The 18678-nt window shown below is 35.4% G+C and overlaps 3 protein-coding genes across 3 annotated transcripts; all 3 read left to right on the top strand.

The window, feature by feature from the left end:
* Positions 1–219: 219 nt before the first annotated feature.
* Positions 220–3368, top strand: LOC111034410. The gene is made up of 6 exons (XM_022315632.1): positions 220–331; positions 432–571; positions 2385–2592; positions 2668–2733; positions 2803–2958; positions 3100–3368. Exons 1-6 carry the CDS (start codon positions 220–222, stop codon positions 3366–3368), a joined length of 951 nt encoding a protein of 316 aa, XP_022171324.1.
* A 7143-nt stretch (positions 3369–10511) lies between these two features.
* Positions 10512–14438, top strand: LOC111034409. The gene has a single exon (XM_022315631.1). It carries the CDS (start codon positions 10512–10514, stop codon positions 14436–14438), a length of 3927 nt encoding a protein of 1308 aa, XP_022171323.1.
* A 357-nt stretch (positions 14439–14795) lies between these two features.
* LOC111034408 lies at positions 14796–15749 on the top strand. Its single transcript, XM_022315630.1, has one exon. The coding sequence runs from the start codon at positions 14796–14798 to the stop codon at positions 15747–15749; it is 954 nt and encodes a 317-aa protein (XP_022171322.1).
* The last annotated feature ends 2929 nt before the right edge of the window (positions 15750–18678 follow it).

Genomic DNA, 18678 nt, shown 5'->3' with positions numbered 1-18678 from the left:
GTAATAGCTAAAAAATAATAATTATGCCTAGAATATGTGTTGTTTGTAAAAAATATGATATTAAGGGATCAGAGAAATCATTTCATTCGTAAGTACAATAATTTATATTAGAACATTAATATGTTATTCAATATGCATTAAATATTTGTTGTTATATTATTTTAGTTTTCCTAAAAATAAAGATCGTCAGCAACTGTGGTTAAAAGTGTGTAGTATAAAATGGTACCCGCCATACTACAAGATAATATGCCAAGATCATTTGTGCCAGAAAATTATCTACCAAGTGGATATCTGAAAAATAATGCTGTTCCATTTCTAACATCTAAAAGACGTACGTCGTACAGGTATGCAAAACTTTATTTATCATCAAACATTATTTTGTTACACAGGTAATATAACAGTCTAAATGTATTATTATTATTTCATCTAAGGTTATGAACCTCTAGACTATCCGGGAAAATCTAGCTCTCAAAGTCCTATGAAACGTAAAGTGCTAAATGCAAATTCTATTGGACTTTTATTGCCAAGTCATTTTAGAACTCCAAGAAAAGCACGGAGGCATTTGGACATGGTGAAAAAGATATACAGAGAAAAACAAACTCAAAATTTTAATTTGAAAAAAAAGTAAAAAGGCTGACAGAAAAAGTCTATACTTATGATGACCTTGTTCTGAAGTTACACAAAAAACAATTTTTAACTGACAATGCATCTGTCCACTTGCATGTAATTTTTTAACCTATTATACTGGGTGATTTTTTAAACATCCCCATTTTTTTATACATTATTTATTTAAATTTTGATTTTTAGAATGTTTGAAAACACTTGAAACCTATACTTTTCTTACCATTTAAGGATGATCCTGTGACAATATAAACTTCTGTTTTTAAATGGGATCCCCCCTTTCTTGAAAATGTTATTAAGTAATTACTGTTAGTCCATAAATAGAAATAATTTGTGAAAATTATCAAGTGTGATTAATACCAAATTTAAAATCACATATAATTTATATTTTTGTAAAACCATTTTTAATTATTATTATGCTCAGTATAAACATTTTAATAACTCAGAAACTACTCATTAGAATTTTGATTTAGATACATCAACATTTTCAAGAAAATCATGCACTAAATAATTTATAATAAAAAAGCGTTGTTCTCATTTGAAAAAGAGAAGTTTGTATCTCTACAGGACATTCCTTAAGTGGTAAAAAAAAATCAGGAATTTGAAAATATGCTATTTAGTATTTAGGTATAGTTAAAAATTATAAATATCAGAATTTGAATAAATGTATTATCAAAGGAAAAAATGGGGGTGAGCACGTTTAAAAAATCACCTTGTATAGGTACCTGTAACCAGTGTTGTAAAGTATTTGAGTAAATATAACCAAATACTTTTTTCTGTATTGTTTACTATTTAAAATACTTTTATTTTTGAATTATTTGCTCGGTATAACTTTTAATTTTATTGAATACTATTTTAATTGAATACTTTTTCATTCATTTAATGCTTAATTTGTCTTTATTTGTAACAAACCTAACATAATTTGAAAGTGTGTAATTAAAATTAATATTGTTTATAATTTAAAAGTAAGTACTACCTTAGTTAGCCTTACAGCTTATTGTGGTCTCGAATATAGTGGTACTTCTCTTTAACTAACTTCCACTTGACAAAATTCTATATTATAACAAAATGTATATATATATATATTTAATACCTATAATTTAAATGTATTTAATTATTTTTATTTACTAATATTATATATTATTATTTATATGCATTTTTTACACTAAAAACGAGTTGTATACATGATAAAATATCATTTTTATTTCACAATTTTTTTGTAAAATAGAGGTTCCACTTTATTTAAACAAAAAAGTGCAATTTGGATTCAATTTAAAAATTATTTACTCACGGTACTGGTATATTAACAAAACTAAAGTGTAATTGATTGTAAATTTATATTATTAATTGATGGGTACCAGTGTCGTATTTACAGGGAAGTCCATTGGGTCCGGACCCCCCACTTTGGCTCCATAAATACGTATTTAAACGTCTATCTAATACATATATATATAATATATTATTATTTTCTGTGCAAATATAAGTCAGATCTGTATAATGAAAATTTTCTGGACCCTACCCATGACAAATTCCTAAATACGCCACTAATGGGTACTATGCTTTTTTTGGTAATTTCAACTAATTCTTGTAAAAATATTGATGAAAATATAGCTATTAATGTTTTACTATTAATTTGAGTAAACTAATACTTAAATTAACTAATAATAATTTAATTTTTTTCACAATAATGAAATAATGTATTTATAGTTTTATAGTTTTGCTTTTTAATTTTTATTTATTTTGGTTTTTATTCTTTTATTTAGTCTATTGGTTCTGAATCATTACGTACTTTAGTTGAGCTTAATATGAAGGGTAAAAAGCTTCCATATACACCAGAAATGAGGAAATTTACCATAACTTTGCAGTTTTACTCAAATAAAGCTTATAATTTTGTTAGAAAGAGTTTCAAAAAAGTACTTCCACATCCCAAAACCATAAGTAAATGGTATAAAGTTGTGAATGAAGACCCAGGTTTTACTTAAGAAGCATTAAAATGTATACAGGAGAAAGCCAAGAATGAAACTGTTATTTGCAACATTGTTTTAGATGAGATGAGCATAAGAGAAAAAATTGAACGGGATGGAACTAAAATACATGGCTTTGTTGATATGGGTACTAATATCGATACAGTGAATGACAACTAGGTTCATGCAAAAAATGCACTCGTTTTTATGGCTGTAGGAGTTAATGGACATTGGAAAATGCCAATAGGCTATTTTCTTGTAGCGGGCCTAAATGGAAATGAAAGAAGTAATTTATTAAAACAGTGTTTAGTTCTCATGGGTGATACGGGTGCCAAAGTGCATTCGATCACTTTTAATGGAGCTTACAGTAATGGTAAGATGTGTTCAAATTTGGGTGGTTAATTTAATATAAATGACGAATTAAGTTTTAGCTTTGAAAATCCCTATAATAAAGAGCCCATATATGTTTTTTATGATGCTTGCCATATGATTAAGTTGATTAGAAACACTTTAGGAGAGGAGTATCTATTTAATCAAGAAGAAAAGAAAATAAGTTGGACTTGGAACCATATTAAAATGTTGTACTTCAAAGAAAAGAATGAAGGTTTAAAAGCAGCTACAAAATTGACAAATAAACACATATACTATTATAATGAGAAAATGAACGTCAAGTTAGCAACACAAGTGTTGAGTAATAGTGTTGGAAATGGTCTAAAATTTTGCAAATCTTTAGGATGTGATGATTTTAAAGATATTGATGCTGCAGCAAGTTTTGTTTTCTAATGAATGATGCATTTGATATACTCAATTGTAGAAGTAAATATTCTAAAAATCCTTATTGCCTGGCACTTGATGAAAAACAATTTGAAAAGTATGAACATTTTAACAGGAATTTTATAATTATGTATTAGGCTTAAGGTTGCCCAACGGTAAAACTGTGGTAGAATCTGGTAGAAAAACTGGCTTTGTTGGGCTTATAAAAGCATTACAAAATGTATTAAAATTATATACTTGTTTGCAAAAAAAAATTTCTCTTGCTTACTTATTGTCTTTTAAACTATCTCAAGACCATATAGAGACATTTTTTAGCTCAGTAAGACAAAGAAGTGGGTTTAACAACAACCCATCTTGTAAAGAATTTAAATTAGCTTATAAAAAACTATTAGTCCATAGTGAAATTAGTGGTTCACAGTATAGCAATTGTTCGTTGCGTATGCCAGTTTTTAGACTTTACCCATAACGTTATCGTCATTCGTCGCAGATAATGTTCACCGCACGACCGTTCCGATATCTCCGGAGAGGGAACGCTATCGGTGTGCAGCCGGCGGTCTCTTCCCCGCCGCCAACGCAGTGCCTTCAGTCGTCGCGAATCGCAAGTCGCAAATGTCGCAAAATCGCAAAGTCACCGATCCTCATCCGTCTTGACAAAATATATCGTTCGTTTTTCTTCGTCTGTGTGTCCGCCCGATCTCTGTGCGAACCGGTGCGCCGTCGCCGTCAATATCCGTTTTGTGATTCCGTGCCCGCCCGAGCCGTTTTTGCTCACCATTATAGTGCTCGCGTTCGTTGTCCATCATCACAACAGCGTTTAGCACCTCGCTAAACCGTTCAACTTCGTTATATACTCAGCCGCCCGCAGCCCCTCGCACCACGCGGTGGTGTACCTACCCAAGTCGTCCGAGCACCTCGCACTTTCGCGCGTCACGCTCTCGCCGTGACCGCGTATCATTTTTGGATATAGCGTATAGGATATTATCAAAATCACGTCATACCTATCCATCTCTTAATATTTTGTGTTAAGATCAAGATATCCGCACGCGTAGTGACGTAACCGCCGTTATTACCCACACGCGCATTCAGTATTGGCCGTCGTCAGACGACAGCCTACGCACGCACGCATCGACCGACGACCATCGATCGCGGATCAGCTTATCATCACCGACGCAGTTTGTCCAGCTACTATCGGGTCGTACCGTCCGCATTATCAAATTTATTATCATCCACCGATTTTATTATTATTATTGTTTAAGCTCGTATTGTTTTGTCACTCGAGCATTGAGTCATTATTTTTTTTAGAAGTGTATTATTTGTCATTATTGTCCCGTTGTATTGGCGACCGCTTGTGGTCGTCGGCCCCCACCTACTACTAACATAGTTCTTTAAGCTTTATTTCCCTGTAGCAACGTTTTAATATTCGTCATATTTATTTTGATACTTTTATACAGAAATTCAACACATTGTTATTTCTCACTTTCATTTTCTGCCACCCATTTCAATTTTCCTATTACAGTCTACTACTATCGCACGACAATTAGGTACCATACGCTAACACAATTCGTGAGCGGGCAATACCTTGACGATCACATCTACGCCGTCGAGCTGCACGGTTGATCGAAATCAGGTTGCCTCCACACAGCAATTGTAGTGCAATACTTGATAGCACCAAAATGTCTGTGGTAAATGTAGGTCTAGATTGTATCATAAATAATGATATTGAAGAGGATTTCAATACAGTTGAACAACATCATGATTATATACAATCTTTAAATAGACTGACACCATTTTTAGAAGAAGTTACAAGTTATATTGCTGGTTTTGTGGTAAAAAAAAAAAAAAATAAAATAATATGTGATATGTGTCACCCATTTTTGATTGATAGCTCAAATCACAATTTTAAATTAATAAACCAAAAAGATCGAAACAACGCTTTGATAAAACCTAGTTATGATGTTGTGGAGATATGTAATGAAGCAGAAAGAACTTTTCGGTCTTTTAATGTTTTTTTTACCAAATAATAAGCACAAAATGTTTAATAAAATAAAAAAATAAAATATACCTGAAACAAAATATATTTTTAAAGAATTAAATGACCATTGTATAGGCCAACAATTATTTAATTCACACCGGTATCAAATAATAGGTATGGCTATTCTCAAATATTTAAACATTGGTTTTCATCATGCTGTAGTGACAACAGAAAAAAAAAATAACAATTCTATGAGGAAAAAATTTACCAAAATTGTTTTATTTCGGAATGAGTAGCGAGAAAAAGGGTACAATTAATTAAGTGTTGTAAATACTTAATTAAATAAATCAAATATTTATATTAACATACATTATTATATTGTAGTCTAGCTACACCTACAACTCTTAAAATTATCACTTGATCTAGACTGCAGACAAATATATATTATATCAAGACTATGTTTTATAACAATTCATTAGTTTTGCTTATTATTAGTATCTGATATTTTTTTATACATAGGTATAAAAATTTGATTTTTTGTGTTAACAATATTAAAAATACTTATTTAAAAGTAAAGATAAAAAAATATTCAATTTCTAGGAAAAAAGTTGGAAATATGCATAAATATGTGCAAAAAACTTTTAAATTTTATCCAGACACTATGAAAAAAATTTGTAACAAATCCAACTTATTGTATTTGCTTTCCGGAGTTCTGAATAAATATTTAATATGGAAATGCATAGATTCCTGAGCCCTGATAATTAATAATGTTTCCATTAGATTATAATTACTACAATAGGTATTTACTATTTTTATTAGAGCAATAATTATTTAGCATTATACTATAGTATTATGCTATTATATTTATAAAGTCTTATAATATTATGTGGTAAGTGTTAATAACAATGTTTTTGGTGGCAAGGAATGGTATCACTGCTGGCACGATAGGAATGACCGCACCACCAACGCGCATCCCACCAAAATGCTCCGTCTATGAGTATAAAGTCTATGGGTATAACAGCGGTTACACTGTGACCAACTTTAGCGGAGTTTGTCGATTGCGTCCCAAATGCAGGTAAACGATTTTTTGCCCACCTTTTCCGTGTGCCGATTGCGTCCTATTGTATAGTAGGTAAGAGATAATGTGACAGATAAATTGATAAATTAAATCTAATATTTTTGTCATACGTTGTGTGGAGGTATATTTAAACACGAATTGGTTTTTACTTGATGAGTTTACGAACATTTTATCTGAAGGTTGGTATTCTTATCGATTTACGATCACGTAGCGATTTAGTACGTCAAGTGCCTTAGAATCGAGTTTTTTGTATTATTATTATTTTATAACACTGACAAGAAATATATTATTTAAATTATTTATTATTATATATTTGGATTTATTTTATTGGTTTTTGTATTATTATTATTTACAAAATAATTATTAATTATGACTATTCGTTTTACAAAATGTTATGCTTATATATCATACAACAGGACGCAATCGAAACATAAGAAGGTAAAAAAAAAATAATTTACCTATCCGACTTGTGGACGCAATCGACATACTGAAAAGGTTGAAACGGGACGCAATCGAATGACGCCCAACTTTAGGTGGTGTTGCATGGGAAGTCGGGGCATATTTTCGATCGGAGCGACGGCGCCGAGGAGCGTAGATCACTGTAAATTATTTCTTATTGGTGGTGTCACTGCTGGATCTCTGGTATATACTGTTACGAGTTGTGGTATATTTAACTCGAGATATTATCATCAACATTTTTTGGCTGTTGTCAAAATCGGGAAATCTGTACCCGTCCCTTACGGGTATTAACCCGGACATATACGGGCGAATCACAGTGCAATGAGAAGCCGACTGTAGATTATAATATATGGTTATAACTGAAAACAAGAATGAAGGACTGAAGGAGTATAAAGGCAATAATTCATTTAAAATTGTAAAAATACACTAGTACGTAATATTTCAACAAAATAATAAATAATAATACAGTGCTCATAAAAGTACGGTAAGTGATGACAATAAATCAGTAGCCTTACAGAAACTTTACTGTCATAATATATTACACATTATTTATAAATATGAGACTGCATTTAGATAATTATCATGTAGCTAAGTTATATAATAATAAGATTTATTTCTGAAAACAAAAATCAATATAATATTCAGATGAAGTAGAAAGTATATCTGAAAATAAAAATAAAAATATAACAGTTACACTTAATTTAGTTTCTTGATTTTGAATTAAATACATTATACTTAATTATAGAAACAATAGATATTTTAATCGCATAATTTATGTACAAGGTACTATATTACGTATATGAGTTGAATGCATTATAAGTATGTCAACCAGCATTACTATTTTTATTGATCTAACAAAATATGCAATTCAATTTATCAATTGAGAATTGAGATTGTTTCATTGTATTCATGTATTCAAATGGTTTTCAGTAAAATTATGAAATTTTGAACAATTCAGGGTAAATTCGATATTTACATTGTTTTTTCTATAATTATTAAATTCTCTTCTATGTGACTATATATCTATTTTAAATATGAATATGAAATGAAAATGTATTAAATTAGAATTCGTGGGTCTGGGAATAAAAACTGGGAATCGAACACAGAAAGTACAGTTCTGATTTTAACTAGTTTCATTAATATTACATCAATATTCAAAATATGAGAATATGTATATTGTATTTATGTACTTGTTCAAGAATATAAACGTGCAAACTTATTTATTTCTGTGAGTTGTGTTTTTAGTAGTATTAGCTATATTTACTGATAATTATAGTTCAGAAGAAATATAGTTAAGAATAGTTACCAAATTGGGCAAAGCTAAACAATTATTAATTTGTTGGTTAATATGAGGTAGTTCATATTATTGATATAATATTTATCTACCTTATACTAGTATACTATAATGTTCACCAACATTAAGCTGTTGCAGCTATAGTTTTTAATAATTTGATGAAATAAAATATTTTTGGAACAAAAAACCTTTTGTACCAATTTATGGGAATCTGAATGGTGTCGTACACAAAATAACAAACTGAGAGAAATAAAAAATACTACCGAATACTGGTCAAAACCTCATACATCAAATCGCAAAGATGAAGTAGTTATCAATAGATTACGTATAGGTCACTCAAAGATGTCCCATGGACATCTTATGCGCAGAGAAGAACCATCCACTGCCGTATGCCCGTATCCATATTCATATACTAGAAAAAGTCTTCAATTGCCCGGTGACCTCTTTGAAGCCCTAAGTCCTATCCATGACAACACCAACAAAATAATCATATTTTTAAAACAAATTGATATGAATAATTTAATTTAAGAATCTATTGTATAACTATACTCTATTATGTACTAATTACCAATTTTTGTTGCAAGCTAATAACCCTAGTAGTTGATGCTCTACCATGAATATATAAAAAAAAAAAATATTTTTCAATGTTTCACGACATATTTCAATATTTTAATTAAATTTGTTTTTATTTAGTTTTAGATCCATTTATCATTTGTTAATGTTTTCTATCGTGAAATAAATGTGTTATTAATGTTATGACCAATGAAGACTAAATAAAAACTAAATAAAAAAATCTTGTAAAAATTTTAAATTAAGAAAGTAAAATATCGACCGTTTAAAATTTTACAAGCAGACATGTAATAATTATTAGTTATATCGGAATATTATCTTATACTAAGTTACATGAATAGTTAAACATAAAAAGATTCCAGAGAAAAACAGTTTTGGTATAAAAGGTCTGTGTAATAGTATTATCAGAATTTCATCGGTATAACCAACTTTTCTTCAAATACCGCTGATATGGTATTCCGTAAACTTTTACATACCGTAATACCGGTATACCGAGGTTTGACGGTTTTTTTGTTGAAATTAATATTCATAAAAAAAAATGTATATTGCTTCTATAGCGATAAGGAGGATGCACACTGATCTGTGATACTGTGTATCTTGATTATTAAACCGTATTACGGTTTCCGGTGTCACGGTGTTTCGGTATGTTTCAAGTTTTGCTGTATACGCCGGTATTAAGGTATACCGTTTCATTCCAATACCCAAAATCTAATTTATAATAATATCGGTTTCCGTTTTTAATACCGTCAAAACTAACTCAATGCATTAACATCTTAAAAGTTTCATGTTCTTGTGAAATCCTTCACAACACGTTGAATGAAATATATTGGATATTTACTCACATGAAATATTTGATACATCAAACACTATCTACATAATCAGAAAAACACAGTTAATACTTGTGATCTGTGAATTGGTAACAATACCAAAATTTTTCTTACCACTGTTCAAATTTTCATTCCTCCTGTATTCATCACAAAATGACATTGATGATACATAATAAATTGGCGCTTAAAAAAAAAAACTTGTAAGTGGATGTCACTCTTTTGTACATTATGTGTCTAAGAGGACACAACCAATAAAAATTAATTAACATTTATAGAAAAGAAAAAGGAAAATGGAAATGTCCGTCGACAGGCTAAAACGAGTCAGAATATTTGAAAATTGTATTACAGTAATTTGTTTTTGAATAAAAACAAAATAAGGAAATCGCTACAAGAGAAATCGAGGGAATATCCAATGTTGAAAAAATTTCACCTTCAAACAATCATAAAAATTTAAGTAGACTTTAAGGTGGAATTAATTTTGTTTGATAAATGTACACAAACTTGTCAGGAATCTTGTTGTTCGCGCCAAGCAATTAAAATGCTTATCGCGGGACGTTAATCAGCGCGACGGCGACTTCAATCCCTCCTGTCGCCGTGCGCTGATTAAGTTGCCTATCCACCCCCAAACCGGGCGTGCAGGTAAACGTGCCAATCGACACCATAAAGTAAAAACAACATTGTTCTCGGGCACTCCCGAGTGGTCCTTCGGGTGTTACGTCCCCATTGTCGGGTGTTAACATTTTTGGTCCTTCGCGGCCGGATTAAAACTACAAACCTCGACCGAAAAAATACATGTTCATCAATTTTTCGTCATTTACCACACTATTCTGACAGATCGTTTTGAACATACATCGAGATCCGTTTGAGTCAAAGTAATTGTTACTTGACTCCTGAAACATTGTGTTTCACTGTCGTTCTACTATAGTATCAAGGCGACTTTATTTGTGTCATCATGGTTGTTGAAGCTTCTATGACATATGTCGATGCAAAGGCTCGGATGGTTCGTGCCATTGCAAAAATTACCTCTTTTGTCCTTGCTGCAGGGGAGTTCAAAGCTGAAAAAAATAATCCTGGAAAACGAGCAAAAATTTCAGCTATGCTACTGGAACTTAAAGAAATTCGCTCGACTGCAGAATCTGACATCCAAGTTATGGAGATTTCTGTTGGTAAAAGATTAGCACCAGTCGAAGTTGTAGATAATTCTGTGAGTCTCAAGCTCTCTGCTGAGTTTGATAATTTGTATTATGAGTTGGTTGCGTTCGCAGATGTGTATAGCCTGTCATTGCACCAAATTGTCGACGCCTCCTCTTCTCAGTCTGTACAAAATCATACAGCTAGTTTCGGAAATCTATCTACTTACAAATTTCCAACACGAAAGTTTCCTATATTTTCTGGAATTCTAACAGAATGGCAGGGTTTTGAAGATTTGTTCACGTCAATTCTATCCCACGCCCCAGCTGATCTTTCAGACATCGAACGATTCGAGATTTTGAAAACGTCGCTAGAAGGTGAAGCCTTGACGCTTATCGCACATATTCCTTTGACATCGGCAAATTATATAAAAGCTTGGGAAATATTACGTTCGCGATACGGAAATAAGCGTGATTTGGCGCGTATCCACCTGGACGCCTTGTTATCTCCACATACAGTCAAGTCGAACGACGCGTCGTCAATTAAAACTCTAATCACGTCTATTCAAGAGCACACAGCTGCCTTGGATAACTTGGATTTTGTAACGCGGCAGTGGAGCCCAATTTTGGTCCACATTTTTGAAAATTATCTTGATTATGACCTCCGAGCGCGTTGGGAAATCACTGTGGGTGACCGCCATCAACCATCGATTACCGATTTCCTTGAATTTCTAAGGAGTCATGTACGATCAGCGGAAGCACGTTCTGGACAGTACACGTCGAGTTTGACGTCGTTCACGTCTCAGCAAAAACCTTCTCAAAAATCGTTGACTTTCAAATCTCGTCCCCACGCTGCACCAAAGGTTCTAGCTGCTACTACCAGCTCATCCACCGTGGTTACCTGTCCATTATGTACAAAATCACATACGGTCCGGAAGTGTCCAAATTTTCTTTCAAAATCACCTAATGATCGGTTCCAGATAGCCAAGACGCATCGTCTTTGCATAAATTGTCTAGGCACAGGACATTCTACTTCGTCATGCCCTTCAAAATACAAATGCACAATGTGTGATCGGTCTCATAATAGTTTGCTCCATTTCGACCCAAAGGAAAATCTTCCATCCTCGTCCACTGTTCTCTCGGCAGACCAAACCGAGGCTGGTCAGAGTGCCAAAGCAATGATTGTCAGAGGACAGCCTCAGAACGTAGTCCTACTCTCTACTGTCCTACTTGATGTGGTTGCTGCTGATGGCACCCATCATTCAATTCGAGCCCTGTTTGATAGTGGTGCTCAAGCGAGTTTTATAACTGAACAAACTGCGTGTGTGTTGATGCTAAAGCGACATCATTCGACAGTAGCAATTACCACGTTTGCCAGCAGTACAACGTCCCCAGTCCGTGGTCAAACAACCATCACTGTGATGCCACGTGGCAAACAGGCACCGTCGTTTTGCGTGGACACTTACATCGTCCCACAAATCACAGGACCAACTCCGCAAGCTCCTATAGTGCCGGGAAAATGGAGGCACATTCAAAACCTCTCACTCGCTGATCCGTCGTACCATCGTCCTCAGTCAGTCGATCTGTTGTTGGGGGCCGATATCTTGCCAATGCTACTTCTAAATGGAAAAGCCACAGGCAAGCCTGGCGAGCCCATTGCCTTCGAGACTGTTTTCGGTTGGATCCTGATGGGACCTGTCGACAGTAATGCTCAGTCAACTGTCACCGCTATGTGTTTATCTGTTTCTGAAACTCTTGACTTGTCTATCAGGCGTTTTTGGGAACTTGAAGAGTTACCGGTTGTTCGCCATCTCAGTCCAGATGAGCGTGCTGCCGAGGAAATTTATAAAAAGACAACAACTCGGCTGAGTACTGGACGATTTATGGTATCTCTTCCATTTCGGAAAGCGTCACCTCTGTTAGGTGATTCAAAATCTGTTGCCCTTCGCCGCTTCCAGGCACTCGAACACCGACTGAGTAATGATCAAAACCTCCAACACCAGTACGCAGACTTCATGCAAGATTACCTGGACGCTGGTCACATGGAACTGGTTCCACTCGAAAACTTAGACAATGTGTTTCATTATTATATTCCGCATCACTGTGTACTTAGGCCGGACAGTAGCACCACCAAGCTTCGTGTCGTTTTCAATGCTTCGGCTCGCACAAGTGCTGGGTGTTCCTTGAATGAGAGCATGTATACAGGTCCGAAACTTCAGCCCGACATTCAAGTTGTTCTTCTTCGTTCACGGTTGTGGAAATATGTATTTATGACTGACATCAAACAGATGTATCGGCAAATTGTGGTGCGGCCTGCTGATCGAGATTACCTGCGAATTTTCTGGAGATTTTCGAAAAATGCCACAGTGCAGGAATACCGTCTCTGTACGGTCACCTACGGCACATCAGCGGCACCATATCAAGCTCTTCGTACAATTCAGGAATTGGCAATCGTTGATGGAAAATTATTTCCCATCGCTGCGTCAATTCTCCTGAACGACACCTTCGTCGATGATATTCTCACTGGAGCTAACACCGAAAAGGATGCTCTTGAATATCAGTCGCAGCTTATAAACTTGTGTTCATTAGCCAAGTTTGAGCTCCGAAAATGGGCCAGCAATAACAGTAATATTTTACAAGCTGTTCCCGCAGAAGCTCAAGCAATGTCTCCAGCCCTTGTGTACAATGAAAAAAATGAATTTGAATTAAAAATACTAGGCCTAAAATGGGATCCGAGAGCTGACGTGTTTTCATTTGATACAAAACCATCGTCAACCGACCCGACAAAGCGGTCAGTCCTCTCAGACATTGCCAAAGTTTTCGATCCATTAGGCTTGCTTTCTCCCATAACGTTCTGGACCAAACACGTCATGCAGTTGCTTTGGACCGCTGGTCTCAAATGGGATGATAAGATACCCACAGACATTGCTCAAGTTTGGACACGATATCAATCAGAACTGAAGTTGATTGAATCGATCTCTATCCCTCGTCGTCTAACAGTTGACGAGGCAACCACTGTGCAACTTCACGCTTTCTCGGATAGCTCAGAAAAAGGTTACGCGGCAGCAGTTTACCTTCGAACCCAAACAGCTACTTCAGCTCATTGTCACCTTGTAACAGGTAAATCCAAAGTAGCACCTCTCAAAAGGTCTACTATCCCACGACTTGAGCTGTGTGGAGCTGTATTATCCGCCAAACTGTTACGCTTCGTTGCTGATACTTACTCCAAGAGTCTAAAAATTGATGAGTTGCATGCTTGGACGGACTCAACCACTGCGCTAGCCTGGATACAATCGTCACCTCATCGTTGGGCCACATTCGTGGCAAATCGAACAAGTCAAATTCATGAATTCACGTCACCAGACATTTGGCATCACGTCCCCACGCAGCACAATCCGGTCGACTGTGCTTCCCGCGGACTTTTCCCGTCGGAACTTGTTGATCACCCGTTGTGGTGGACGGGCCCTGAGTTCTTGGTGGAATCACCGGAAAATTGGCCATCTGTTGTCCCTCGTTCAGACAACACAGATGATCACGTCTCCACTGAAGCTCGAAAATGTACTGTTCTCCTTACTAAGACTACATGCTCAATTATTGACGTTCTGCATCGTTTCTCGTCTTTCGATAAAATTCTTCACATTGTCGCCTACTGTCTTCGCTTCTCGAAATCACGTCCTCCTACATTTACACAGAGTGTTAATGCGAGCGAGCGAGAACGAGCCTTGTTGGCCTTAGTTTATTCCGTCTAACAAACAACATATTCCGATGACATATCCTCGCTAACAAAAGGATTGCGTTGCTCTCCTGCCATTCGGAAATTAGATCCTTTCATTGATGACTATGGACTATTCAGAGTGGGGGGCCGTCTCACGAATGCTGATCTACCGTACTCTCACAAACATCCACTTCTCTTGCCATGCCACCATCGATTAACATTGTTACTGATTGACTATCATCACCAGCGACTGAAGCATCCAGGATGCGCATCCCTTCAAGCGCATCTCCAACGGGAATTTTGGATACCATCTGTACGAAAGATTATTCGATCTCGGATACGGCTCTGCATCTCATGTTTCCGCACCAGGCCGCGTGCAGTTCAGCCCAAGATGGCCAGTCTGCCGAGCTTTCGGGTGCAGCAAGTGAAACCGTTTGCAATAACCGGAGTCGATTATGCTGGACCAATTACGTTGAAGGAAGCACGTGGACGAAGGTCGGTTCCGAAAGCAGCATACATTTGCCTGTTCGTCTGCACCACGACAAAAGCGCTCCATTTAAAGCTCAGTTCAGATTTGTCCACAGAATGTTTTCTGATGGCATTCACTCGATTCTCCGCCAGACGCGGACCCATCAAGGAATTACACAGTGACTGCGGGACTAATTTTGTCGGAGCGTCACGATTGTTGAATCCCTTACATCAATTCACTCATTCGAAAGGTTTTCAAGAAAGTGTTCATAATCACCTCGCTAAACACCAAATAACCTGGCACTTCAATCCTCCCGCCTCTCCCCATTTTGGGGGTTTATGGGAAGCCGGAGTAAAATCCGCAAAGTCATTAATTCTTCGGTCCGTTGGATTGCACAAATTGACAAGTGAGGAATTTTTGACACTTCTCACGCAAATTGAGGCAACATTGAACTCTCGCCCATTGTGTGCTATCAGCAACGATCCAGGTGACTTGGATGCGTTGACTCCCAGCCATTTTTTGACTCTTGAACCTTCCACATCGCTTCCAGAACCAAGTCTTGTCAATCAACCGATGTCAAAATATCAGCGATGGCGCCTCATTACCGATCTACATCGCCATTTCTGGACCAGATGGAAGAACGAATATCTCAGTAGTCTTCAACTTCGGAGAAAATGGTCAGAACCAGGTCAAGAATTACGAGTTGATGAGCTTGTCCTCGTGAAAGAAGCGACACATCCTCTTCGTTGGCGGATTGGACGAATACGTGAGCTTCATCCTGCCTCCGATGGTACTTCCAGAGTGGCCACTCTAGACACTACCTCTGGACCGTTGACACGCCCAGCTGTCAAGCTCTGTCCACTCCCAATGTCTTGAAGGGATTCCTTCAAAGTGGGCGGTGATGTTCGCGCCAAGCAATTAAAATGCTTATCGCGGGACGTTAATCAGCGCGACGGCGACTTCAATCCCTCCTGTCGCCGTGCGCTGATTAAGTTGCCTATCCACCCCCAAACCGGGCGTGCAGGTAAACGTGCCAATCGACACCATAAAGTAAAAACAACATTGTTCTCGGGCACTCCCGAGTGGTCCTTCGGGTGTTACGTCCCCATTGTCGGGTGTTAACACTTGTATTACATTTTTAATTCTTAGATATGAATATGAACATTTTTATGAATTTCTAATTGAATATAATTTGAAAAGTTTCATGGGTTCTACAATATTTGTCAAAATTCTAAGTTTATATAGTTAGTTTAGTTATTTATAGTTTTAATCATATACTATGATAAAATAGTTAATTCTAAATAACGAGTCAGTTGTATATGTTATTGTTTTTTAACAAGTTAAATAATTACATACCATATTTATTTCTATATCTTTTAATGAACTCACGCATTGGAACTGAAATTATTTTAATTAGGTTGTAGTAATTGTTTATTGTTAGGTGCTTTGTAAATGATACATTTCATATTTAAATTATATACAGTCATAAGTACACTTGAATTTCATAATTGAAACATTTATTTGTGCTTAATTACAGACTATTGACAAAACAACTCACCAATTTTAAATTCTTGATTCTCCACTTTCAACTCTATATAACATACAAAATATTTCTATTTTTGGCCATATGCTCGTAAAAATAGATATTGAATGTATAAGTAATTGGACATGTAGCGATATAATTATGCATAACTTGACTACATGGTAGCCACTGCCGCACATAAATCACTTATGAAAATGAACCTAACTAGTTATGAGTACTTACTTAAATCGTTGATTCTGGTTTCATATTCATCGGTTTTTAGAAAACTGTCATCTATAAAAAGACAAATTATGTTTTGCATTTATCTCAGTTTAATACTTATCTTATAATTCATTCGAACTGACTAAACATGGATTCAATATCTAACCAAAATTATTCACTTGAATAATATAATAAATTAATAACCTATGGCTGCTAGATTTTTCGATACGTCAAATATGATTCAAAATGAATAAATTTTCAAATTTAAACCAACATTTAGCTTTATATCATAACTTAATAGCCACTCAGACCCCAGGGGTTCATATAATTACAAGTCAGAGGTGACAAAAAGCAGTTAAAATGATTGTTTTCATTTAGAGTTGTGTTTTCATTTTCAAGAAGAGGTCCATGCCTTTGATTCTTAAACATTGTAGGCGGATCCACGTTTTCAACTGTAAGTTGAAAATCTTGTTTGACGAATCTCATAATAAATATCTCTGCAACGACGGGAATGTTATCAGTACACGTTGTCACTCGCTAGAAGAAGCAACTAGAATAAAGGCTGTGGGCAATTTGATGAAATTGACTAAAAAATGTTTAGCCGTCGCGCGAAAAACATTCAAAACTAAGAAGACTAAAGTTCCACGAATAATATCGATTCCAAAAAAAATCTGTGTGTTGATAGTTTGATACACATTCCGATAACCTGTCAGCTCTGGGAGCCCTGACTGGCGGCGTAGTCAACGTTATGAAGGTTGCTAATGAATTTAATAGAAACACACCATCGCATTTGGGCAAAGGGTTGTATCTCACACCGTATAAAGGAAACTCATACAAAATCAGTTCCGGTTTATCAATACATAAAAGTGGTGGGTGTATCAAAGCGAAAAAAAACTAATATCTACGTTACCCAGTAGAGCTCATTGTTCGATTTTAAACTTATAAAAATCGCTCGTTTAAGGTAAATACCTCATTTTCTCGGCATATTTACCAGAGATAGGTTATGAACAACCAATACTATAATCTCAAGCAAGACGATGATCCAGTTGATTTCAATTTCTGTATTTCTATTCCGTTTATTTCATATCGCATCTCGAAGAATAAAACTACCAACCCATTATTCGAAAAACGAACTACTCCAACCGAATCGGAAGGTTTGTTAACTGACGCCTAGCGGTTTGTTCACTGTCAACTAAAAAATCTTTAGGTACATTTAAATTCCGAAGTGAATCCATGTGAAGACTTTTGAGCTGATTTTAACAATAATACCCCCAGCCTACTCTACAAAGCTTATACAAACTTTCAAAAATCGTATTACGAAAGAGATTATTGCGAACCATTGTTATCAAAACATATTTTTCAAAACTAGGTGCCAATCGTCGTTGATATGTCGTACCAGAATGATAACATTAAATCATCTACCGTGGACCTACGAAAGGACTTTGAAACGGACACAGTTATCACAGAAAAGACAGCAGCTTATTGTTTAATACTAAATGATCAGATTATAATTACTATAAGTTTAGTGGAGATGTTAGAAAATTGTAAACTTTGTATATATTATAACTCTAATGATTTTAGACCTTATATTTATTTTTATACCCTGTAAATATTATATATTATTTTCAAATAAAAAAACTTGTTTTTAAATATCACGCTTGACGGTAGCGGAGAATCATGCGGGGATGAGTGAAGGTGTCAGATTCGGTGATGTACGGCGGCGGGTGAGTAAAGGTACGGTGAGTATTGTGAGGGGAGAAACATACAACGCGTAAACGTGCGCAACCGGTGGTGGGATGAGCACCTGGCATGGTCTGGGATGAGCAAGCCGGTATAGGGAAGAGCCAGCATGATGAATGGCGCTAGAACTCTCCTTTTTATACTACTTGAAGTGTTTACGGTAAAGTCTATCAAAAACGAAACTAAAACTCCAACTAAAACCACATAATGACTAAAATATCAAAAAAATAATTTTCATACTATCACACTAGTATGTTGACAAAAAAAAAATCAACTACTATTATTAAATTCGAAACCACAAATATGGAATCTCTCTACAAA

The sequence above is a fragment of the Myzus persicae genome, unplaced genomic scaffold, assembly GCF_001856785.1.
Source record: "Myzus persicae strain clone G006 unplaced genomic scaffold, MPER_G0061.0, whole genome shotgun sequence".
NCBI classification, from domain to species: Eukaryota; Metazoa; Arthropoda; class Insecta; order Hemiptera; family Aphididae; genus Myzus; species Myzus persicae.
The sequence above is the reverse complement of the archived record's forward strand: the minus strand, read 5'-3'. Positions and strand labels throughout refer to the sequence as shown.

Excerpts from the sequence above, each read along its gene's own strand:
- LOC111034410 (XM_022315632.1), top strand. The coding sequence starts at position 220 with ATGGTACCCGCCATACTACAAGATAATATGCCAAGATCATTTGTGCCA. Across the intron at positions 2,593-2,667 it reads AGTTGTGAATGAAGACCCAG|ATGAGATGAGCATAAGAGAA; the intron begins GTTTTACTTAAG and ends ACATTGTTTTAG. Across the intron at positions 2,959-3,099 it reads TAATGGAGCTTACAGTAATG|GAGAGGAGTATCTATTTAAT; the intron begins GTAAGATGTGTT and ends GAAACACTTTAG.
- LOC111034409 (XM_022315631.1), top strand. The coding sequence starts at position 10,512 with ATGGTTGTTGAAGCTTCTATGACATATGTCGATGCAAAGGCTCGGATG.
- LOC111034408 (XM_022315630.1), top strand. The coding sequence starts at position 14,796 with ATGGCCAGTCTGCCGAGCTTTCGGGTGCAGCAAGTGAAACCGTTTGCA.